This window comes from Podarcis gaigeae (assembly GCF_964106915.1).
Source record: "Podarcis gaigeae genome assembly, chromosome: 4".
Taxonomy (NCBI): domain Eukaryota; kingdom Metazoa; phylum Chordata; class Lepidosauria; order Squamata; family Lacertidae; genus Podarcis; species Podarcis gaigeae.
Genome location: NC_139677.1, coordinates 55857061 through 55882592, shown reverse-complemented (window position 1 = coordinate 55882592; position 25532 = coordinate 55857061). Strand labels below are relative to the sequence as shown.

General features: G+C 41.5%; 3 protein-coding genes and 1 long non-coding RNA gene across 7 annotated transcripts in view; 2 read left to right on the top strand and 2 right to left on the bottom strand.

The window, feature by feature from the left end:
• URB1 (URB1 ribosome biogenesis homolog) overlaps positions 1 to 11091 on the bottom strand; it is a 48566-nt gene extending 37475 nt beyond the window's left edge. Inside the window, exons 1-9 of one of the 2 annotated variants that reach the window (XM_083735819.1) lie at positions 10367 to 11091; positions 8873 to 9012; positions 8080 to 8231; positions 6415 to 6547; positions 4466 to 4562; positions 3755 to 3840; positions 2916 to 3041; positions 2070 to 2200; positions 570 to 765 (exon numbers count right to left, since the gene is read on the bottom strand). In XM_083735819.1, the coding sequence (XP_083591945.1) occupies positions 570 to 765; positions 2070 to 2200; positions 2916 to 3041; positions 3755 to 3840; positions 4466 to 4562; positions 6415 to 6547; positions 8080 to 8231; positions 8873 to 9012; positions 10367 to 10517 (1212 nt within the window). In that variant the 5' untranslated portion in view covers positions 10518 to 11091. Of the gene's footprint in view, positions 1 to 569; positions 766 to 2069; positions 2201 to 2915; positions 3042 to 3754; positions 3841 to 4465; positions 4563 to 6414; positions 6548 to 8079; positions 8232 to 8872; positions 9013 to 9448; positions 9474 to 10366 lie in introns of those variants that run through there. The other variant, XM_083735820.1, reaches the window with a different exon arrangement.
• A 5020-nt stretch (positions 11092 to 16111) lies between these two features.
• The window catches only part of EVA1C (eva-1 homolog C), a 42462-nt gene continuing 33041 nt past the window's right edge, over positions 16112 to 25532 (top strand). The window contains exon 1 of one of the 3 annotated variants that reach the window (XM_083737000.1): positions 16112 to 16146. Coding sequence is in view for 1 of the 3 variants with exons in the window: in XM_083736999.1 (XP_083593125.1) it covers positions 16641 to 16770 (130 nt within the window). In the remaining 2 variants the exon portion in view is untranslated. Of the gene's footprint in view, positions 16147 to 16390; positions 16771 to 17161; positions 17259 to 25532 lie in introns of those variants that run through there. The other 2 variants (XM_083736999.1, XM_083737001.1) reach the window with 2 other exon arrangements.
• On the top strand, positions 16993 to 24481 carry LOC310843974. The gene is made up of 2 exons (XR_014563841.1): positions 16993 to 21604; positions 21975 to 24481. It is a non-coding gene; the product is annotated as an uncharacterized lncRNA (long non-coding RNA).
• The window catches only part of LOC310843689 (cilia- and flagella-associated protein 298-like), a 49452-nt gene continuing 48364 nt past the window's right edge, over positions 24445 to 25532 (bottom strand). The window contains exon 11 of the transcript XR_014563643.1: positions 24445 to 24957. The gene's annotated coding sequence lies outside the window, so the exon portion shown is untranslated. The remainder of the gene's footprint in view (positions 24958 to 25532) is intronic.

Here is a 25532-nt window from a genome sequence, read left to right as displayed (position 1 = left end):
TTTGCATGATTGGTAGAGATTCCAGTGCACAAAGTACCATTGAATGTTGATTCTGCACAGATGGCACAAAATGGCGGCCAGTTATGATCAGATGTGGTTAATTCCTGTACAAAAACATTTCCAAACTCAGGACTTGTTCATATGTTACAACGGCAAAATATCAACTTAGTAAAATCTTAGGCTTTCTGTATCATGCTCTTATTAAGTAATATCATTTCAGCTGTGTGACTACAGTATGTCCCTAGCATTCTTTTCAAGGACAGATCTGGAGGGCAGATAATAGAGAGGTATTATGTTCAGATAAATATAGTAAAGATAGACATTATTTACTCACATGGTGAGGTGTGGGAGAAGAGCAACCCAACCCAAAGGTCTAACTCTGTTGGGATTTCTCCACAGTAAGAAATGCATGAACAGGCCCTTAACCAAAATGAGTCTCTTTGCTACTCCCCCATCAAATATAACTACAGGGGGGGAAATAAAGATGTTTACTGTGATCCTAACACAGCAAAAAAGTTGGTAAATGTTATTTTCATGTACAAAGGGTATACTTTTCATAAAATTCTTACCTTCCTCAGCAATTTCATATTGTCTAGCCAAGCTGATTTTAGCCTGGGAACAAAAGAATACTGGGACTCCTTAAAGTATCTGTTCAGTAAATCTGGGCACACTTTGAATATGTTCACCGCAAGATCAGCAACCATCTCATCTTCTGCAGCAGTCTTTAGATTCACGAGAAAGCGCAAAAGAACCAAATTCCCTCCTCTAGTAAAGAAAGATTTTGAAAAGCAATCACTATGGCAGCATATGTCACCATACAGTTGAAACCAATTCTAACAGTGGCCAGGATCCAAACAACTGCTCTAGGCATGTGCAAAGGGGTCTTGAGCATGCCCAGTGGAATTTGACTCTCCCCTGCCCCCCTTTGACCCCCATCTGATTCACAAACTGCTCTTGTAACATTCCTCAGTTTCAAAAGAGGTGTGCCATGGAGCAGAAAAAACTGCTATTAGACAAACAAAACAAAACAAAACAGCACCCCTACAAAGCTCCCTTGGGTGTATGGAATTAGTAAAGTGGCTCTTTGGGTGCAGGCAAGATGGTAAATAAGGCTCTAAATTCTGCTCAGTTTACTTTTGACAGAGAGAACCCAAAACAATTCTGTAAGCTACTGAAATCGCAGAATTGTTATCTAATTTAGACACTTTAGATAGGACATAACTGGCGCATTATTGTTTCAATCTCATTTGCAAGAAACAGTACCAGCTGTGAATTTAAGCAGGAGGTAGGATGGGAAGAATGTCAGCCTAGGTACTGCAAGAACTAGCTAAGCAAAGCAAATCAGACAAGAAATTCTTAGGTGGTTTTTATTTACCTTTTTACCTCACTAGCTGGGCTACATATAAGCCTTTATCTTCAACAAAAGGGGTCATAGGACTGTTCATAAAGGAAGAAGCTTATGGCAGAGAGGCCATTCTTCCAGGCAGCTACTGCCTGCACATGTAGACCAATCTTTTCACAAGCAAAGGCCAATGCTTCACAGAACTTTCAGCTAAGCAGCCTATATCATATGATGGCAACAACTCCCCAAGGGAAACCATGTTATATTTTTTAAAGCTCTGTTTAGGCTTCTCACTAAAAATACTTGAAGTATTTTGTTCAGCCTTGTCTTCTGGGAGCTGTAGAGTGTTGGGGCTCCACCCTGTGGCCTTCCTTTAAAAAGGAGATGACATAACAATTGTCAATGTTTCTGCCTCAACCAGAATCGCGGTTTGGGACTGGCTGTGGTCCTACACCCCAACTCCTCTTCTACCCCTGATGCAACGGACTAGGAAACATTCTGGGGTTTGGGGTAGCTTCCTGGCTGCCCTTCCAATTCTATCTTTCTTCATTCCCTCAGGTTCCTGACAAGTCTCAGTTCCACAGTGGGGAACACCTGCAGTCCACATACGAAACCAAAGCAAATTTTGTACGTTTGGTTTGTCTGGTTGAAAATGAGAATCTTTGATTTAAACAGAGAATAGCTGACGGGACTATTTTCAACCACCGGAGTAACTGGGATACTTTACCTGCCAGATGTGCCAAGGCTTGGATCATAAAAGTTAATGCCATGTTTCAGAGAACAACAGAGATCCAGTAAAAAATTATGGACAAGTTTCCTCACTAGGATCTTTCCTGCCTCTTCAGGATCCTGGGTAGCCTGCGTAGAGCACAAAGATCAATGTTTACTAGAATTTGTTTATTTGACCATAGCTCAGTGGCAGAGCACATGCTTTCCATGCTTCAGAAGGTCCCAAATGCGGTACCTGGCATATCTAGGATCAGAGAGCAAATGATGGGGAGGGCTCTGCCTGAGAACTGGACAGCTGCCATCAGTCAGAGGAGATGAGCAATGGGGAATCAGATCAATATTCCCTCTGGCTGGGAAGTCAAATTTGAGGGGCAGAATGGGGTGGCATTTATGAGTAGGACATGAAAAATGGAGTCCCAAGACCTAGCAGCAACCAGCAGATTCTTGGAGGAGAAAAAGGTGAATGGTGAGACACTATAAAAGGCTGAAGACACTGTCTCTTAAATGTCCGTAAGCTGGTTTAGGAAGGATCAGAGGAGACTTTTCTTCCTCACTTCCTTTGCTGTTTTCAGCTGTGCATACTAACCTTCCCCAACCTGGTGCCCTGCAAATGTTTTGAACTCCCAACTCCCATCCCGTTTTGAATTTCTGCCAGCCACCCTCAGACCTAGTGCAGGGTGAGTAATAACAACAACAATAATAATCCTTATCCTAGGCAAAATATTGTTTTACTATACGGGGCCAGATATAGCTTTCCTCTTTTTCTTGGGTTAGTATAAAGGCAAAACCCTTTCTGCTGAGGTTAAAAAGTGAAATAGAGAAAGATAAGAAGAAACTGCTGTACCACGACATCTTCTGTGCTGACGTCAGTAATTCCATTCCAGCGGTAGAGTGAGGCAATGTGGTTCAATACTTCGACAGTAAAAAAACGCACTTTCTGGGTCTTGCTAAGATTTCTATTGTGAACTACCTAGAAAAAATACAACACATACACAAATTTCAACTACAAAGCTGGGAAAAAATAATCTTTTATCTTGATAAATTTATAATTCCGCATTTTCAGGCTAGAGCCTACCTTTGAAATTACTTTGTTCAAGAACGGTCAGGTTTAAGGTCATTAAGAAAGAGACTGAAATGTTCTCCCATGCATTTCTAAATATTGCCCTTTCTGATGTCAGATTGTGTACATTTGTTTTATTTTTAGAGAAACCTGTTTGTCCTAGGAAGAGTGCAGGGTGGCATTTCTAGTAGATGATTGCTTATACCACACTGGAAGATGAACAAGTGAATGAACCCTTGATTTTGTTAAGTCTTTAAGATGCCACAATACTGTTGTTTTTGCTTCAGCAAACTGAAACAGCTGCCCTTGCCCCCAGAAATTGAAGTTTCAAAAGAAATCCAAAAGAATCTAGTTATTTTTACAGGATGTACAAAAGGTTTAAAACTTCCTAACAGTTGCTTTGAAATACTATTTTCTTGTTTGTTTAAAAACTCAGCAAATTACAGGCTCCAACTCTTAGGGAATATTTTATGATCAAACAAAAGCTCATAACAGAAATGCTGACAAGATCTAAACTGTAGCCAAACATTAAAGGATTGGTAATTGGAGAGTCTTTGGAAAACCACAACAGAGTTATTTTCAGCAAATAAGATACAAAGAGTAAAGTCACGTCAAGGTCATACCTTAGTTGCCAAAGTGGAAAGTAGAAGGCTAACTGTAGAAATTCTATCTTCCTTCAAACCGGTTCGAAAAATATCTGGGATGAAATCTACAAACCATTTAAAAATGTTAAAAACATAATTGGAAGATGGAAAGCGTTTTTAAAATGAAATCAGTTTTATCAAGTGTTGCCACTGGTGTTACCGAATGCTTTGGTCTACAAGGTGAACCAAAAGCGAATGGACTCAGAATAAACAATGAACTTGTACCATGGAAGAGGGTAGCTGAATTCTGAACTCTACAGTATGTACAGTAAGGATGGCCAACTATGGGGGAGCAAGGGAAATCTGGCCCATAACATTGTCCCCAATCCAAAGACTCAAGTTTCTCTAAACAGAGCTAAGAAACCGGCAAAGCACTTTAACTTTCCTTTGCTGGGATAGAACAGTAAGGGAATCTTGCCCTCATTAAACTCAGCCACTTACTCAAAAACATGAGGAAAGGGTTCTTTAAATCTCTATTAAAGAGCACAGAGGTTTTCCTAAGTTCTCCCATTATGTATCTCGACAGCTAAATGCCTTGTGCAATACAACTCACAGGCGAATGAAAGTGAACTGCTCCTTCTTAAAGCTTGTATCCAATGAATTTAGGTACTCATAACATCCAAACACGGACCTCTCACTTCACAAATAAGAGGGAGACATTAACGCCTTTAAGAAATATTTATAATATACCTTTTAACTCCAGAACGTGGACAAGGATTGTGTTGTCACCAGCAATTAAAAAAGAAACAGCATACTGGATATATGCCATACGAACATCAGGCTTGCCCTAAATAAATGTTAAGAGACATTCAGCAACTTATAAACCCAAATGCCAACTCACTACAACAGTTGTAATATGAGGAATACATATTTAAAAGAGTGACTGCAATTTTAAACAGTTCACAGTCTTTTAACTAGCAGAACCATTTCTATGTTTATCCTATTTCATAAGGTGCACACCATCAGAAACTTAGGGCCTCTTTACCAGTGTGGTGTCACTGCTTCCACAGTGGTTTGTAAAAGAGCCTAGATATGTATAACAACAACTGCTGTTGTGGTTTCCTCACATGTTTACATAAAACAAAAGCAGTCAAAATCCCAAGGGCCCAAGATTATTTATGCATTAAACATAGGAGGAAGATGAACAATGTGTTTTTATGTACCTGGAACAATGTAAGATTAACAGAAGAGGCGGTTTACCAGTCATATGAATGAATGAACCTTCCTATACAGTCGTACCTTGGAAGTTGAACAGAATCTGTTCTGGAAGTCTGTTCAACTTCCAAAGCATTCAACTTCCAAGGTGCAGCTTCTGATTGGCTGCAGGAGCATCCTGCAGCCAACCGGAAGCCATGCCGGACGTTCAGCTTCTGAAAATCATTCGAAAACTGGAACAATCACTTCCGGTTTTTGATTGTTCGGGAACTGAAGCGTTCAAGTTTACAGGCGTTCAGCTTCCAAGGTACCACTGTACATGGGAAGCTAACACATCTTCTTGATGTCCCTGCAGCGGCGTAGCGTGGGTTGTCAGCACCCGGGGCAAGGCAAGTAATTTGCGCCCCCTAACCCGGGGCAAGGCAAGTAATTTGCGCCCCCTAACCTGCTGCCGCTGCCAGCTTCTTCTTGCTGCTGCCTGGGCTGGGGTATTTACGGTAAGGTAGCCACGGCGGCGGGTCCGTGTCAGGTGATCTGAGGCGAGTTGCCGCTGGCGCTGCCGCCCAAACGACGCTGTTTGCCCGGAGGAGGAGGAGGGCAGAGAGGCGAGGAAAATGCAACATGGCCCAGCCGCTGCAGCAGCAGCGGCGGCGGCGGCGGGGCTGTGAGGAGGGGCCGCCTGGCACGCCCCCGACGCACAGGGACCGCGGCGAGTGCTGAGAGCCGCTGCCTGCCGGACGCCTTCAGCGCGGACGCGTGCACAGCTCGTTGGTTCCGCGAGACATGGGGCTCTGCTACAGCCTGTGCCCGAGGCTCTTCGGCGACTCTGGAGGCGGCGAGCGCCCCCCCCCAGATGTTGCGCCCGGACCCCCCTGCACCCCCCACGCTATGCCACTGTGTCCCTGTTTTTATCAGCAGCTTTCTGGAGCGGAACAGCAGACAAACATGTTGCACTTCCATGCACACCTGCATTTTGCAGTAGCATAATCCTAGGAAAACTGTACAATGTGCTTTTACAGAACTTTGGAAGGAATCCACAGCTTGAATCACACATTATGGTGTGTGTTTGCGTGCATATGAGCTTGCTTGCTGTGAAATTCTCACAGGATGACTTTGCTACTTCTTTTTTATGCAAGAAGGCATTTGTGTAAGGGGAAGGGGGGGCATATCAGTTACATCCATGTCATACAAAACATAGGTGCCATTTCATACAAAAGCTCCCCCCACAGAAAAATGATGTAATAAAATCACGTATATATACCTTTTTTTAAAAAAAAAACCCTAAGTAAATCAAGAATCAAAAAATGTTTCCCCTGTGGATCAGTGACAGTTTGAAGCAATAAAACAATCCACATCAATGATGCTCTGCACATGATATAGAAAGAGACTTAGGTATCTCCATCCCCAATTCTAGCTTTACTTTTCACAGCACAAAAAACAAATACACTCATCACTTACACTCACTGAATATTTCCTCCTCTTACCTTATAATCTCTCCTCTTCACTAAACTAGGAAGGAATTTATTATTGAAATCAAAGTGGCTGTAGACATCCCTTGCAGCATCAGGCCCCTGTGACACCATTGCAGATAGCAAGATGAGGCACTGGCGAGACAGTCTGTAGAAGCAACACAGGAGAAGGAACAGTACATAGGCAAACCAGTCTATGGAAAATTAAGAACTGACACCTTTGAAATTAAAATAGGCAAGTCTGAATTATGTCAGCTAAGAGCGGCAGATACCTAGCACGTCACCACTAGACAGCAGATTTGTGGAGGGGAGAGAGGAATTCCCATTGTGAAAGCCAACATCCTTGTGGCAATGGGAAACTTTGCTGGGTACAATGCTCTCTATTTTTTGTTTCATCACTTTTAAGATGAATGATTGAAAATTATATAGGCCACTTCTTTATGAATAACTCTACCAGGCTAAGCCCTGTTAAATTATGGTCCCAAGGCTGCCCTATCATTAGAAATGCTAAGGCACATCCCAGACTGAAGTGTTTGCCTGAAAACACTTACCAATAAGCATCTAACCCAAATTTCCTCCCCTTTTGTTTTTTGTTTGAAATTCATTGCTGTAGCTTTTTCTTTACTTTTCTGAAGTTTGTAACTGAAAACCATAAAACCTAAAAACTAGCAATTTTGGCTGAGGCAGTCCACCTCAGCAGAAGATTTGAGGGAAAAGATTTCAGTAACTAAAGAGTGCTAGTGTGGTTTTATAATAATAAAACATAACAATATAAATGTTGCACCATTTGAATTTTGTACTTCAGGAAACAAAAATGTCTTGGGCCATCTTTGCCTGGTCTTTCAGTATTTGTAACAGCTCACTTATTAGAAATATGGTTCCAGATTCCTTGCCAAGGTGCAGGAGAGAATGTCAAGATATGGGAACATATCTCCATTTATGGTGGGAATATCCACAATTTTAACTGTTTTTGAATACTGTGGTTTTTAAGAATGCACTCAATGTAAAAGGCAAAATAATGCCATCCCCACAATTAGCCCTTGTAAACCTCTTTACAGAGCAAGAATCTGTTCCATATAGCAGGGAACTGGTCACTTACCAGACTAACTATTGCAGGATTCTGGAGAGAGAGAACTCTGGTATACAAAAGTGTAGGATATTGCATTATTAGAAAAATTGACTCACAGAGTACATAAAAGTAGTAAGTTTATTTTAATTTGGTATTATTTTGTCACTTATGTTACTATGCATGAGTATGGCCAGGCCCTACCAACAGCTTTTAAACACATGCGGTTGATGTGAGTAACTGTTATTTTTATACTTTTCTTCTTGTTGATGAGTCTTTTTTTATAGTGGACCCCTGCACTCTGTAATGGATGCTGAACATTATATTTTGAATTTTTTAAAAATGTGCCACCACATTTTTGTAAGTATGCTTTGAATCTATGCTGGTGGAGTAGAAGCCTCAAATAAATAAATATATGAACATGGAAATAAAAGAAAGGAGAGGAAGGTCATGGCCAATTAAAATATTCTCCTAAATCAAGTATAAAGAGTACTTTGTGTACCATTCCAAGATCTGTTCTCAGGATTAAAGTGGCATGATCCTGATCAATGGAAATATTGTTTCATTCAAGTTTTAGACAGTTATATATGTCCTTTGGTTTGCAATGAACTTACCTGTGACTCTCAGAATACAGAGCAGCATAGATTAATCTCATGTAGCTATTGATCAGCTTCTTTACTATGTTCATCCCTACCACACTGAAGTGGGACAAATCACTTGCTGTTCGTAGCAAAATGCTTTCTAGAGCTTGAAAGATTAGCAGCATCTGCAACATTTAAATACTTTATTATACTTTGTTCATACTTTGGGAAAAGCAGCAAATATTAGTAGAACAACTTGAAAAGTCATCATCCTAAATAAAGTATAACATCTAACAACAAAGGAAGCTTCCAAATGTAAAAATGTAGCAAGTGCTTAGATCCACTGCTTCCTCCTACAATGGTAAACTCTAAATCAGAATACCAAAATAAAGCAAAGAAATATTGCAAATGAATTATGGACCCTATCTTTGCTAAACAAGGTCTTCAAGGAGACAATTTCTGTAATAGTAAGTCAAAATTTCCAAGCCAATGCTCCTGTCCTATAGTGTAACAAAATGCCTGCAGCCAACGCACAATTTCAAAGGAAGGTGGAACAACAGTGTGCATCACAAACGTGCAGGGCTACAAATCCTACAATATGAAAATATGAAGGAAATATTTCACAGACTTATTGTGAGAACAAATAAGATTATCATTTTAAGTGTTTCAATGTGTGAAATACTTGACAAGCAATAAACGTTAATTTAACTGTGTGAAGGTTCCAGTGGAAAGTTTATTCCTTATTGCTTTTTGTTACCAATCAGTACTTGTTCAATGTATACACAACTCATCATAGAATGCTAAATGCAACAAACGAAATACTGACCTCACTTTCAGGCCGCCTTTCGCCATCCAGAAGTTTTAAAATTTCTGCGCACTCGACAGAAACTTTTATGTATCCCTCTACAACATCATACTGTTCTGCTGATGGTAATGATTTCGCTCTCGATATGAATGTTTCCAAACCTGGAACAAATCAAGGACTTATTCAACACTTGCCCGAAATCCTTGAGAGATGCTGCCATTCAGTATAGCCAATACTGAGCTAGATCAACCAGCTAAAGAAGGCAGCTACCTATGTACCTAGAAACCACCACCAACAAATTGCTGGCATTAATACCTTGCCAATGCAACCTCTGGGAACAGAACACAGGTGCAGACCGACAAACAAATGGTGCAACAGTAACAGTAAGTGGAAAACAAATTTGTAATATTGCACCATAACAAAGTTGGAGCAGTGAACTAGGAGTCTCTTGCCTGGGTAAATCTGAAGATTTAAATATTATAAATAAAATCACTGAATCATAGACTTGTAGAGTTGGAAAGGACCATGACAATCATCTAGTCAACCCCATGGCACCGAGATTAAGAGTCTCTTTTTTATGTTGACAAGCTTCCCTACCTGGGGACATCTTGCAAACTTTCTACCCCCTCCAACTGCACACTTCTAGTGCAATATATAAACATTCAGTCCCATTTTGTGCTCTGCATTAATCAATATGCAGATATTTAGCAGTGTTTGTCTGCTAAAATAACATAAAATGTGCAGTTGCTGCCCAAGGATTGGTGTTAATTTACACAACAATGTTAAAATGATTTTAGCTGTATTTAAGCTAAAATGGGATTGTTACGGGCTGTAATTTTTTACACTGCATTGCCATTTAACTCAAACGTTTACATTTACCCTTTCAGACCCTACTGTATTTACATACTAACAGATGGTTACATTTCATGCATGTGATGAAGCAGGCACTACTAGACCATCCCATGATAAATGTGCTGAGTCTTTAAGGTGCCAAAAAACTCTGTTGCCTTTAATGAATCTGCAATCCCTTGTGCAATAAGAACTTGCAACAAGGGAACCACTTGAACTGCGTAAATGGAGAAAAAACTGTGTTTGAAATAACTAATCCCCTACAAGTATGCAGATTGCTGCTCTTTTCTTTCAAAAAGGGCTATTCTGATGGACAAGAGTTGCGGGGGAAGGCGATCTCTGCGAGCTGCATCTTCCTCGACGGAGCGGTTAAAGTTACCGGTAATTACTGAGCATCCAATTTTGGTGGAAAACTGAGCAATGCAACTCACTGGGGTGGCGAAGCAGTACTCGGCTATATAAATCAGCAGCAAAGGGGAGAAAATCCGGGGGGCGGGGGGGGGGAAGGGTAGGCTACGCTATTGCCCAAGGATAGCTGCTTGGCCCTTGCCCAGTCACGGATTCGCAGTGCTTTAATCCCCAGGGGCCCGGGAGAAGCGTTTAGGTAAAGGAGTGGCGGGGGACAAGCAACCGATGTGGCGAACACGTGGGGAAAGCAGCCCTCACCCTTCATGGCGGCGCTGGGGTCGCGCAACGTGGACTTGAACTGGGTCCCGGTGAGCTCCGCTGCCTCGTTACCACGGCCCCGCTTAGGCGGCGGCGGCTTCTCCTTCTCCTGCCACTTGGCCGAAGCCGGGCTTTTGCGCTTGGCGCCCATGACTAGGAGCAACTGCGACCAGATATGGAAGCCCGGCTTTGCCTCGCGGCTCTCCGCGGCAGCCGGAAGCGGTCCGGCCGCTGTTCTTTCCCCGGGAAACGGGCAAGCGAGATGAAGGTTCCGCTTTAGGCCGCTTAGGGAACTTCAGAGGAAGCCGCTGAAAGGAGTCCTTCGCAGTCCAAGGACCAAGAGGCCGAAGCCGACAGCGGCCCCTTCTGCTTCTTCAGATGCCGCCGCCATCCCAGTTCCCTCCTTTGTCCTTCTACTTGTGTCGTCCCCGCCCGACGTCTTCGGACTCCAGCGGCTGCAAGGGGTGGCGGGTGCAATGGATCTGCCTCGGGAGAATCGCAACAGGCTCCCCTGTCGTGCCACAGAGGCTTTTCCGCTGGTTGCTGCCATATGAAGTGAGCGGTGCACGAGGGCGCGCACGCTCTAGGTGGCCCACCGAACCTAGAAATCTTAAATTAGGATGCCCAAAAAAATCCATTCTGCACACTAAGTTAGAATAGCATTGGTTTGTTTTTGTTTTTTCTCTGACAAGTGTTTCTCCTTCCGTAGCTTATCCGCTGTTACGATCGAAAGAGATTCATAGCGGGGACTTCTTGGAGGCTAGTGGTGTCAGCGTGAATGGCTTATGCCCTTTCTGCTACTTTTGAATTCGTTTGAATTCAACTCTGGTCTTCAGTGATACGCTTTCCTGCACCGGTGCCTGTTTTTTCTCTGCCTGGCAACCGTAGTTGTTTATATTTTAAGAACACAGTGGTAACTTAGGCTCACCTCCTGCTGCTGTGTGCTTTTCGTTTATCATGGTTTCTCAAATGTTTGCCTAAACTCTCCAAAGTGGAGCTTTATATGTTTCTAGAAGCATTAGACTGCCACATATAAATGCTGCTGTTAGCGGAGTGAGGTGGCAAATGGGTTTTCTTTACCCTTATGTGTGCTCTCTCCTGCCCACATTTGTTTTCCTTGTTGTCTGGGCACATGGTTCTGCATTTAGTATTACATCACTGGTAGTATTTTGTTATTTTGTTATATCTTGCTGCATTATGTCTGATAAAATAAAAAATTTCCATGCTAGCGGAAATGTGAAAAAGAAAGTGAAGGTTGCTAAACTACAACTCACATCATCCCTGGCCATTGGCCATGCTTACTGGGGCTAATGGGAGTTGAAGTTCACCATCATCTGGACAGCCAAAGGCTCCCCAACCCTGGCAGAGTGCAATGAATTTGCTAGCAGAAGATGTGATGGCCACCAGTTAGGACATCTTTAAAAGAAGGCTGGCAGATTTGTGAAAGATAAGGCTATCAATGACTGCTAGGCATGAAAGTTATATACTTCTTTCAGAGTTGGAGGCAGTATGTCTCTGAATACCAGTTGCTGAGAAATAGCAGCAGGAGAGTGCTATTGCCCTTATACCCTGGTTGTGGACTTCTCATAAGCATCTGGTTGGCTGCTGTGAGGAACAAGATGCTGGCTAGATAGGTCTTTGTTTTGATCCAGCTGAGCTCTTATGTTTGGCCCCTTCCAGCCCCGCTATTCTCCAGGAGTATACATAGTCAAAAGTGTCCCCCACCACCACCACCATTTACACAAAAACGTACCCTTACATTCCATGTTAATTGTTTCAGAATAACTAAGGTTGCAGTCATAAACACAGCTGCCATGGAGTAAGTCCCATTGAACTCAGATATGTTTCTGTTAAGACATGCTTAGGATTGCACTGCACAGCCCTAAGCAGCACTCTTCCACTTCCGCACTAATTCTAAACTGTTTATTGGCTTAAAGTGTTCCCTTGAGATTTATTACAGTTGAAAAGGTTAAATTATCATGCAAGCATGATACTCAAAACACCTTTTGAACTTTTTACTGCTAAGAGAGCAGAATGTAAAATTAATCCTTGTAAATGAGAGCCACATATTTCAAGTTTCTCCCCTTCTTCATCCATTGTTGGTTATAGTTACTTACATGTATTTACTTCCTTGTGAAACATGTCTATGAACCTAGCAGTGTTTATATTTTTCCAAGTAGTATTTAAGAGGTGTGGTCTGCTAGTCTGTTTTTTGTATCCAGGGTCTAAGAGATTAGTGTATTAAATTTGATTCTGCAATCAAGTCGATATACAAAGTGAATGTAAATCTTACTCCAGCTAGAATGTATATTCAGTTGTATCGTTTACAATGCAGTGGGCATACACTTTACATGTTATTAAAACTAATCAATTTCTCACCCCATCGTTAGTTATGAGGGACTTCTTCACAAGCAATGCCATCTTGTAAACTTTTTTATTTTGTATTTTTGTTTACTTATATTGGAGTTAGGTTTATTTCCTTGCTGATTGTGCATTCCTATGCTATATGAATCCAGCATGCCTGTCCCACACCACAACAGCAAGGCAATCCTGCATAAAGTCTACTTATAGGAGAGCAATAGATTGTGTTACTGGTCTTGGATAAAAATTACACAAGCATCATGCAAAGGATAATGTGCACACAAATGTTACACACACATGTTCTAATAGTGTTTTATTAATGTGTTTTAAAAGGGAGAGAGAAAAGATTTGACACTGCAATTCCAAAACATCACTGTATGTTAACACAGTACAATCCAGTTAACAATAAGCACTTTTATTTCTATTGATTTTTGCCTACAGGTCTGCCATTGAATTCAGTAGGACTTAAAACCTTGGTTGGATCATATTCATATAATGCAGTGAAAAAGTGAATAAAATAATAACCTCCAGGAGAAATAGTGAAAATCTTTCATCAACCTAGTCTTCATAAAATAAATGAGGATTATTTGTACAGCAGGGAAAACAATTAAAATGTAGGAAGCTACATCAGACACAAAATAAAACCTGCCAGCAGGCTAATGTATATCATATTGCTACTTCAATAAAATGAAGAAAGCATCTGGAAACCATAGGGGAAATGTTAGGCTCTAGTAACAGCAGTTGCAAACAGTTAATTTAGGACCCTGAATTATACTGAGTTAAATAAAACCACCCTAGAGTTGAGCCAGGCCGCAGTCCTTTACAGTAGACATGCCTAGGATTGTACTATTAATTAACTTTTAGAACTAGAATGAACAATCCCCTATCCCTCATTATTAATTCAAAGCTTTAACTAAAAGGAAATCTGTTTTTCTTCATTGAAAGATGCAAGGGCACGAAGAACAGAATCACTGCAATTTTTGAAATTTTAATTTTATACAGTAATGTATATGAAAAATAGAATTTGTGGGACTTTTGTTAATAGTTCTGAAATATATATATATATATATATATATATATATATATATATATATATATGAAAAGTTGTCTTGGAATGCTTTGTTTATTCCCATTTCCATAGAAACGGAGACTGAGTCTGCAAACATGGGGTGCCTTGTTTTAAATAACCACCATATAGTGATTATTTTAAACTACTTGCTTTGTTCCAACTAGCCATGACATTCATTTCCATAGAAACAGAGCCAGAAATGGCAGCTGAGTCGTTAAAACTTTTGGGGGGAAGATTTACTTGGTGTCAAAGTGCAGGGAATGAAGTACTTTAAAATGGTCTCACTGGTGAGAAACTTCTGTAATTGGATTCAGACAAACAGAAATTTATCAGGCAAAGGAAGAGACTGAGATGTTTAAGAGAGTTGAAGGCATATCAGCAATCTTTAAAAAGTAGTGATAGACCATAGATCTCTATAACTTAAAGTGCTATTACAGCCAGGTTGAGCCTGGCTGTAAATTTATCAATAATCTACTATAATCTACATTCTCAGGTTCCTCTTGTTTTTCTGACTGTTGCCTTAGAAAGAAAAAACCAGACAGTATCAATTTCATTTGTGTTAATACTGAGCTTTGCAAAGGTTGGATAGCCATCTGTCAAGGATGTTTTAGTTTAGATTCCTTCATTGCCGAGGGTTGGACTGGATGACCCCTGAAGTCCCTTCCAATTCTATGAAAACATGACATGAGTTTTAAGTTGGAAGAGAGAAAGGGATTGAGAAAGAGCCAGTGTAGTATAGAAGGTAGACTAGAAGCTGGGAGACCCAGGTTTGAATCTCTACCTAGACCTCACTACTTCACTTAGTCATTGTCTCTAAGCCTACCTCACAGGGTTGTTGTGAGCATAAAATGGGAAGTATTGTGTATGCCACCTTGAGCTCCTTGATGAAAGGTGGAATATAAATGCAATAAAGAATAAAACATAGACATAATATGAAACCGGTATTCTGATTATTTTTTTATTAACATTTATAGACTGCCCTAAGAGTTCTTGGTAGCAAAGATGCCTATGTGTGTAGCCTTTCTGGTGTAGATGTTCATACTCAATGCATGGACATCAGAGGTTGCTGTTGCTGTTGACATCTGTGGAGGAGTGTGCTTTGGGGGTGAAGTCAAATCGTTGGGGAGTTACAGCACCAGTTGTGGCTGTAGAGACCAATGTGGGAGAGACGTGAAGGGACTAAAGTAAAAATCTACACTGGTACCATTATAAATACACACCAACTATTACCAAATAAAATCCACAAAGCATTTAGAGGCTATATTGAGAGGTGCTGAAGAATTGCAGAATTCTATACTACTTGTCCAATACTAATTACAACTATCAAGTATAGTTGTGCAAACTTGCAATGCTTCATTAAATGTTGGTAAACTGTGCAAATGTATCTTTAGCATCACTTGCATCAGCAGTCTCCAACGTCATCATGGCCATTGCCACTGGTGCAGGATCATTACATGTTACACTCTACATACCTGAAGTGTGTTAATTCTTACACAGAAATGTTTTCATGATAGGAATTTAAATTTCATTTCTAAGCCGGGAGTATAGGGGTTGTTGTTTTTTCTTGAGCAGAAATTATGGTTTGTGCTTCACACAGTATGGGCTTTTTCCTACAGTCTTCATCACTCTATGGGAAAAACTCTACACCAACAACTGTGAAATGTTGTGCCAATGTTTTTATTTCACCATGAGTGACAAAGCAGCACCATGTTCTGAGAGTGTACATTGATACTAGGAGGCAAAATAATACGTGACTCTCCTGTGCTTTCTATCCAGCATTTGCGATGCAATTTATAGATAACATACTAAAGTTTAATGGGAAAAGGATTGCAGCCCTAGTTCCATTTTCACCTGCTTGCTGGTGCACGATGCAATCCTATACATGTCTTCTCAGAAACAAGCCTGAGTGAGTTCCAAGTGGAGTTACGTCCAGCCCTTCCTAGGAAGGCCCTTCCTAAACAAATCCGTCAAGGTAACCTACTGAGCTATCCAGGCTGATAAAGATAAACCAGTTAAGAACAAAATAATAAGTATAATAACATTCACACGTGCGCAAAAAACCACCACCTCCCCAGACGTTTGACGCAGAAGGCTTTAATTGGCGGCGTCTTCTGCCTGAAAGTTACCAGATCCTGGTCCTCGCTTTCAAAGCAGCAGCAGTCCTCAGAATGACTGTGGCGTTCTCCTTTTATCTATTCGCTGCTGTGCTAAGTGCCTTCCGTGCTAATCTTGCAAACTTTTGTGGGGAAAGGGAAGTTGAAGGGCGGGAATGGTAAAGCAGAGAGAGAGAGAGAGAGAGAGAGAGAGAGAGAGAGAGAAAGCAGACAGGAATGAGGCTGAGAGGGAGCAGGTGATGTACAGTATACTAATCGGGACGAGGGCTGGGAGGTGCTGCGTGGTCGGCACCCAGCGACTGGCTGGCTGGCTGGCGTTGGCTTTTCGACGCCAGTGCCAGCGGCGGCTCTTCCCTTTCGCTGCCACCCCTGCGCTCTCTCTCTCTCTCTCTCTCTCTCTCTCTCTCTCTCTCTCACACACACACACACACACACACACACTCAGCGCCTCACACGCACTTCACTTTTCCAGCCGGGGACCAGTCAGTGCTCGCTGAGAGGGACTTCCTCTTCAGGGGAAGAAGCTGCGCGGGGACTTTCCCCCTTTCCCTGTCAGGAGCCTTGCCCTTTCCTTCGCTGGCTGAGGCAGCGGCGGCGGCGTCCCCATTCCAAGGAAGGACAGGGACGCACACTCTTTCTTTCTCTCTGTCTGTCTCTCTTTCTCGGCTGGGGGCCGGAGCCGTCATGTGACCGGCTTGGGCTGCAGGGACCCCCCGCCTCCCTCCGCGCCATGAGTGAACTGGAGGCTGCTGGGCAGCATCCAAGCCGGCGCCAGGTAGAGCTCAGGCTGCCGCTCAGTCTCCTCTCCTGCCTGCTCCTGGTCTGGACCAAAGAGATCGCGGCGCTGGCGGACTTCTCAGGTAAGGGCAGCAACCTCTGCGCCGGGTGGGCGACTGGCCAGCCCCACCTCAGCAGCGGCCAGCAGGCAGGTGGGCGCGGGCAGCACCAGGGAGGGGAGCCTCCCTCTGAAACGGGCTGGATGGTTGAACAGCTGGCATATTGGCACACTGTAGGGACGGTGGTTTTCCTTTTTCTTCACCTAAGGCAGGAAATTCAACAGGTACCTGATTCCTCCTGCACAGAATTCTGTACAAAACTTTGCTCCGTAGTGCAGCTACTTAAGGCTCTATTGGGGGGAAGGGAAGATAATTTCTAATACAAAAGTATTTATATATTTTGCTTTATGCTTAAACCCATGTTCCGCTTATTTAGTTTTTTGCAATCTGACTCAGGAGGGAGAGAGAGAAGGGTTTTTGCCAGGTGAACACAAAACATTTCCAAGAAAAACCAACTTCATTAGAGATCTTGAACTGATAATGCTTTTGAAGTCCATTCCCAAAGCTGCCAGGTGCTGTACATTAGCTAGGGTTGCTATACTCATTACTTGGAGAATCCAATGTCTCTTACCATAGGCAATGTAATGTTCTACCCACCATTTAATCCCCACAACCAACACCTATGGAACTGGAAGTGTAGGTGGATTCCCATTGAACCAAGATCCATTTCATTTTATAAAAGGGAGAACTGGATGTGCTTCATTGGTAGACTGCATGCTGTGAATGAAGATGAACTCTCTGGAATGCTTAGCTGCTGCGGTATAGAAAACCCCCATATTGCTGCCTACATCATTTTGACAGCTGAGCTTGTGCCAACCCCGGTACATGAGGCCCATAGGGATGGGATGAAGTGAATGAATACATGTGACCCTGAAGAAATGACCAGATACATGGTGTGCAGCTGCTTGCTTAGGCGTGTGTTTGCGAGGCTTTAGGTAGCTCAAGGCCAGGAAGGAAGGCTGCAGCCTAGAATAGTATCACTGTAAGTGGGTGCAGGTTCATGGCTAGACTAGAATGGCTCATCAAGGGTAGAGGATGTGCTTTGAAAGATTTGCCATGCAAGCTTAAGAAAGCTACATTCATAAGTAAATGTCCTGGAAGATATTATCTGCAGGAACCCAGACTAGGGGCACATATAGACAAGATCATGGAGTATGAATTATTTGCTGCTGAAAACTCTTCAGAACTAAAGTAGTTAGAAAGCTTTAAAAACCAACAAACACACCAGCACAGAACCAAAGAATGCTATTTTAGTACCTGCTGTTGTGTGCAGAATGAAAACTCTAGCCAACTTAAGAAACCTAAACATGAAGCAAGGCAGAAATTATTTTGAATTAATTTAGACTGAAATAGCATCATACTGATGATCTTGTATATGTGCTCTATGAATTATAAAACTTTGAAATTGTGAATAGCATTGTTCTAAGCATATGATAGAATTGTTATACTGACATTATTGCCCCAATTTAGATACAGTGATAAATGTATGTTCCTCTGAGTCACTTTCAACTCTACAATTTTATGACTCTTATGATTCTATGTTTAACTGAGTTATCTGTATTGTGGATAAATAGTTACAGTACTCAATACTGTACACGGTTTGCTCAGAGGTCAGTCACATTGAGTTAAATGAGACTAACACCTAAGTAAGTAGGCGTAGGACTACTGTGTTGATCAGTGAAAGGTTAAGGTGTTTAAACTGGGGTTGGGGTTTTACAGCAACTGGAATACTTAAAACACAGCAGAGAAATAAGGTATTTAGTACTATTTTGGTGGGACTTGCTGACAAATAATATTATTATTACTATTACACCAAAACAGGCTTCTAGAGAAACCATTAGCATGGCTTAAATGTACCAAAACTCAGACCTCCAGTATGAAGCCAAAGGGCAAATATGAGTCACTGGGAATTCAAAGATTTTCCTCACCCCCCCCCCCAAGCATTAAAAAAGATCCATGTATTAACCCTGTAGCCTTGAAAAGGAACACAACTTAATCAAGACTGCTAGATCTGCACAAGAAATGGACAATAAGAACATGGTTCTTATTCTTCCCCTCCCCCCTGAAAGTAACATTACAGCACTACAAGGCTTTGGTAATTAATAAGTACCTTAAATAAAATATAAAAGAGAAAGCATAAGAGACAGCCTAGTGCCACTTTTCAAGATTTAGTCTCTGTCTTGCTATGCTGTAGGCAGCTTTTTAAAAAATTACTCCTATGATCGGAGTTTCCTAGCTGGTTGCCAGAATTATATTTATGACCCGCATTGGCAATCTGGCAAACCCTGAAATGAATGGGATCAAAGTTAATTGCAACTAGCTTGATTTCAATGAGATTTAAGCCTAAATTAAGGGCCAAACTAGATGTGATCCGTGCCACATAATTTGGCTTTGTGTAGCTGCTTTTTGTTTAACAAAATTGTCAATAGGAACTTTCCTCCCATTGCAAATAGCAAGCAAAGATGGAGGCTGATTCCTATCATGTCAGGGTTAATGCCAGCTCCCCTACCACAATGCCATGGCCCCAATCCAGCTCAGCCTTCACCCTGGGTTATTTGTTAAAAATAAACTGCACAAGGCTACTGCTACATGGCAAATATTACATGTAGTTCTTTTGTACTGAGCTCTGTAAAAGCTGCAGAACTACTTGAGCCAGTAACATAAGGTCTAATGATGGACCAGTGCAAATTTGAATGTGAAATGATCCCTTGCATTGAAAGAAAGGTTATCAACATTTCCTTGAGCTACAACCTCTATACATGCAATACATGTAAGACTGGGTTGTAAGTCTTTAAAAAGGTAAAGGACAAAGACCCCTGACAGTTAAGTCCAGTCGTGGACGACTCTGGGGTTGCGACGCTCATCTCACTTTACTGGCCGAGGGAGCCAACTTTTGTCGCAGCCAGCATGATTAAGCCGCTTCTGGCGAAACCAGAGCAACGCACGGATACGCCATTTACCTTCCTGCCAGATTTATCCCACCTATTTATCTACTTGCATTTTTGCCGTGCTTTTGAACTGCTAGGTTGGCAAGAGCTGGGACAGAACAATGAGAGCTTACCCTGTTGCGGAGATTCGAACTGCCAACCTTCCTATCGGCAAGTCCTAGGCTCAGTGGTTTAGACCACAGCGCCACCAGCATATTACTTGCATATAATTCCAGGATAGAGAATATTGGATATGATCCAATATTCCAACACCAGGATATGATCATAAACTATGATGCTATGCTGGCATGCATTGCAGGGTATTTTATTTGGCACTGCACATGTATGTACTAGAGTAAATACTCATAAACAATGTGCCAAGTTTCTTTCTTTCTTTCTTTCTTTCTTTCTTTCTTTCTTTCTTTCTTTCCAATAGGACTCTGGTTTTGAAGTGCCTAAGGTTATAGTTCTTGGAAACAATCTCTGTTTAAATTAGTGGAACTTACTGTTCCAGCAGGGCAGTCCTATGGTCCCAGTATGCTGAGTAGCCACTAAACTAGGACTAACATTGACATAACATTGTCATGAGCCTATGCCAAACCAGCAGCAGAGTCAACACCACAACAATAACTTGAGCAACAAACGCTTAATGTAGCAACATTGACCATAGTAACCTTACTATGTAATACCCCCATAGTAACCTTAGCAACTCCACTACCAACTACTGATGACATCCTCATGTTATCCATGTGCAAGGGCACCCACCAGAACGCAGCAACCACATCCTCGCCTTATCAAGTATAAACAAAGTGCAGAAGCATGCTCCAAGGAGTAGACAACTGCACAATCTATGGCCTGAATTGCCAGGAGGAATGTGTGTATAATACAGAGGCTCCCCAGAAAAAGAGTTCAAGTCCTGCTGAGGTGCCAATGATTTCATACACATGCAATTTTAATGTTGCACAGAGCATGTACATGTGCACATAGACACATGGAGCTGAAGGAAGCCTATAAGTGGGATCTAGGAAGTTGGTCAGAATTAAGAGGGTAAGTCTGAGTCAGTGAGGATTGTAGTAGCCCAGGCAAAGTCCCAGCCTGAGCAGAGAAACCTTACTATTAAGGCAAATCAAAGGCCAGCCTGGATGCTTGGAGCTCATCCAGTACCTGCAATTGCTTTATTGTTGTGACTGGAGGGGAAAATGGTGGGTATGTGAGGCATTTTTTTGTGGGCATAATGCTATGCCATCGGGGCTTTTTTCATCAGTTCCGGCACCTTTCAGGTGGATGCCATTGCCGTTATAAGAGAACAAGGAAGGTGTTCATGGTGAGTTCTGGCACCTCTTTTCCTATAAAAATAGCAGGGTATACCATCATAATTGGTAGGATCAACCACTGAATGAATATAGGATTCTGGCTAAGGGTCATTTCTGCCTCTCTCCAGTGGCCTCTCACACTGCGAAGGAATCACTACACAGACATTATTTACTGACAGCATAGCTCTGTGGTTTGCCAAAGAGCTTTGAAGTATCCTGTACTACCCAGGGGGCATAACCTGGAAGTTAGGATTGCCTGAGGGCACTCTCAGGCTACTTATTATAATGTATAGAGACTCCCCTACATCAGCGGGGCTATTCTGAAGTAAAAATATTGTGAACAGCAACTTAATGATTATGGAAATCAAATACTTGTCCCTAAACTATGTACATGCTTGTTCACACATTCTCAGTTAGGGGGTGGAATTCAGAGTTTTCACCCTGCAATAACTGTTGACTTATAGGGAAAATAGATACATATTTATAGAGAACACTGTTTGTGTTTAAAATAAAATGATTTGAATATTAAAATTTCTATATATACTTGGGGGTGGGGGGGTGAGCGGGGGAAGGAGGGAGGGAAGTCCTGTTGCAAGTGGAAATCCTGGCCCTGACAGGGTGGTTAAAGGTAAAGGTACCCCTGCCCGTACGGGCCAGTCTTGACAGACTCTGGGGTTGTGCGCCCATCTCACTTAAGAGGCCAGGGGCCAGCGCTGTCCGGAGACACTTCCGGGTCACGTGGCCAGCATGACATCGCTGCTCTGGCGAGCCACAGCCGCACACGGAAACGCCGTTTACCTTCCCGCTGGTAAGCGGTCCCTATTTATCTACTTGCACCTGGAGGTGCTTTCGAACTGCTAGGTTGGCAGGCGCTGGGACCGAGCAGCGGGAGCGCACCCCGCCGCAGGGATTCGAACCGCCGACCTTTCGATCGGCAAGTCCTAGGCGCTGAGGCTTTAACCCACAGCGCCACCTGCGTCCCCGACAGGGTGGTTACTTAGCACTGTATTGGACACAAGCCAGTTGCTATAATTGAAAAAGAAATAGACCTTACCACTTTGAGGAAGACTGTGACTAGGTCACTCAGTCTGCTTCAAGCCCCTGCTGTCCCTCCCTTTAACTCAGACTTGCACATGGCAGCCCTTAAACAGAGGACTGTCCTCTGTGAAGTAGGACATGTGGCCACCCTAATAGCATGCTCAGAAAAATTCAGATTGCATTATCAAACTCAAATCAGCATCTAGACTACATTTTGAAATGGGATACTTACTGCCCCAACTATTTTGTGATTGGATTTCATGGGAAAGTCTTCCGTTGACTGCTATGAGCTGGTAAACACTGTAGGCGTTGCCGCAAGCTCCTCCTGTATATGCTGTCCTTCCGAAGGCTGCAATCTGCAGACCCATAACGTGATGCCTATTTGTTCGGATAAAAAATGGTGTGTAGAAATATTGAAGCATTGATCTGTTCAGCAGGAATTAACCTTCGTTATAAGAGAGATACGTTATGCCCCAAATAGGCATACAAGTCTTTCGGTTATAAGATATTTTTTAAAAAAAAAATACATAAATGTAATCCTTAGTTTTAACCAAGCAGAGTTAGAAGTCAAATACTCTTTGCCTCTTAAAGAATTACAAACAGCATTACAGTATTATAAATATTTAGCATCTAAAGTTTCTGACCTGCCTCAAACTTTCTCTTCCTTTTTCAGCAGCAGAGGGTAGATTTTCATAAGCTCGGCTGAGTTTGTGAAAACAAATCCTTTTAAAGAGACAGTCTCTAACAATGCGTGCAGTTAGTGACACCAAGTGTCATTGATATCTCTCTCTCTCTCTCTCTCTCTCACACACACACACACACACACGAACAGCAGCTTAATGATTTTGAAAATCAAATACTTGTTCCTAAATTATGTAAATGTCTGTTCACATACTCTCAGTTGGGGGAGGGGGTCCAGAGTTTTCATCCTGCAGTAACTGTTGACTTATAGGGAAAATAAATACATATTTCTAGAGAACACTATTAATGTTTAAAATAAAATGATTTAAATATGAAAAAATATATGTACTTGGAGGGGGGAAAGCGGGGGACATATGTGTGTGTGTGCATGCACACATTTTTTGGTTGAGAAAAACTGTAAAACTTCATCTGACAGCAAAATCCTTAGGTGATGCAATGAACCTGTACTTGGAAAAAATAATAAATAAAAATTACAGTTTGAGAATTTCAAAGAGTTAATCAATTGTGGAACAGTTATCTGTAACAGGTTCTGATAATGAGAGATTAATGGTGCACATAGAGTTGGGGGGAAAACCTTGCTTAAGCCCTTTCTTCTCTGCCTAGATCTTGAGCTTTCAAATTAAGATTATCAAGTGGCATACTTTCCTGGGTCATTGATTTTTCCACTCTATGTGGTTTTAGCATCAGTACTGTATCTCAGCAGACTTGGTACTGGACTCCCCACCCCAACACTTACCATCACCACTCTACAAAAAATTATTTGCCTGCTGTGACATCTGGATGAAATGATTGCAGATTTAATTACTTTTGCTCACTTTTGAAACATGTGAAGTTCAACTGTTAGCCTGAGCTGAATGTGGTTCATGTATTAAAGACAAAATATCCACTTTTCAGAGGCCTAAGGAACAGATACCATTTGCAAAGGATGTGTTAAACAAGACTATTTAATACTGTACAGGTTGTTGCTGGTGTGTTCAGAAGACTGAACACATTTTTAAACAGCAGAAGTTGATACAATAAGTTTATCGCTTTCTTTCTGTCTCCAAGGTTGCAAACTGTAGATCTTACTTGAAAACAGTAGTGTAATTGAAATCATTGTTACTTAGAGTATATTTTGCATTCTGATCCTAAAACATTGATTAGAAGTAATCCCTGAAGATTTAAATCGGTTTTACTTTCAGGTTAAGCACAATTAAGGCCAGTTTTTTCTTCCTTTCCACATACAAATACTTCGGAAGTTCTGCTGAAATTTCTAGGCTCTATTTCCAAGGATATGTGTTTAGGGGAAAGTGTCTCTTGTAATGTTTGAAGGGATGTATATGGTTGTTAAGCAGTTTATGACATACAGCAGCTGCCCATCTCTGTACCTGTGATGCACGGGTCATATTCTGCCATTGTTTTGACAGTTTTTCTATAGAGACTGATCTCCATGAATGAAAATGTGATCTATGAAGTTACATAGCATCTTTACTTGCAGAACCTACATAAACTACATCCCTGCTAGTTGTGCATTCATATTCTTACTATTATGTTCCACCCAGTTTGCAAAAAATGTACATGTGTCTTATAAGAGGATCATCGTTCTTGCAGTTTGCACTTTTTTGAAAATCCAAGTATCTAACAATTCAGATATTTCTTTAAAAAAAACAACTGGAGAAAGAAAGCTGGATTCAGATCAAAAAAGGGCTGACATCATATGCCTGCGAAAAATGAGAAGTACTATTATTCACTATATTTGAATTCCAAAGAAACAAAGATCCATATGTAATCCATACATCTTCATTATTTGTTGCTATTATAATAATGCATCCCATATGTGCCAGGAATTACAATATAGTGTACAGATCTCCTTTGAAATTTTGTTTCCCATTTGTTGTAATAACTGATTTGATTTGCTTACACGTTTTTGAAAGAAGAATGAAATGGTAGAACATTGAGCAAATGCTTGATTCTTAGCCGTTTACTAAGGCTGCAATAATGTGCACACGTAACTGAAATGAGTGGGACTTACTTTTGAGTTAACATGCATTGGATTGCTCTGTAAATGCGGTTTGTTTGTTGAACTGGGTGTTTTTCTCTTTGATCCCATGCCACTAGTCATCTCAAGCACTACAACTATTGCTCTGTGACTCCCATTCATTTCAATGGGACTTCCTTTTGTTTCTTAGGAATACATTCCTCTGCTAACTGCAGCGGACACCACTCTGGCAAGAGAAACACATATTACGTTCCTGTGCAGAGGCAGAGAAATGGCGGAGAAATGCAATTCAGTTCACATTTAAAGATGAACCTAATTCACACTTTCTGAAACAATATGCAAAATGAAACACAGCTGTCCTCTGAAATTTGTACTTATCCAAATTTTGCAGTGTGATTTCCGAGCCAAGAAATGTGTGCAGAAAATACATACGCTAAAGTAAGGTGTCATAAAATGTATATATTAGTGGAAACAACATGCAAAATGTATTATATTAGGGGAAATTGTTTTGCATAAAAGTATGTATTAGGCATAACTGCATATTAAAAATATGCATATTAGGAGAAACACACGCTGAAATGCTGAATAATTTTCACATGGGCTTCTTTGCTAAACAATTGCAAACTGTGGGAAAGTAGAAAACTGAAGCTAAGATTGGAAAAATGAGAAACCCTATATTGTGCAGGTGGCTGTCATCACATTATGCATCTCCATGACACTGCCTGTGGCCTCTGGGAACCTGAAATGTTAGCTTGGAGACTTTCACAATATAATAGTAGCCATCTATGCTGAAAGATCATCCATACATTACAACTGGCATCTGGGTAG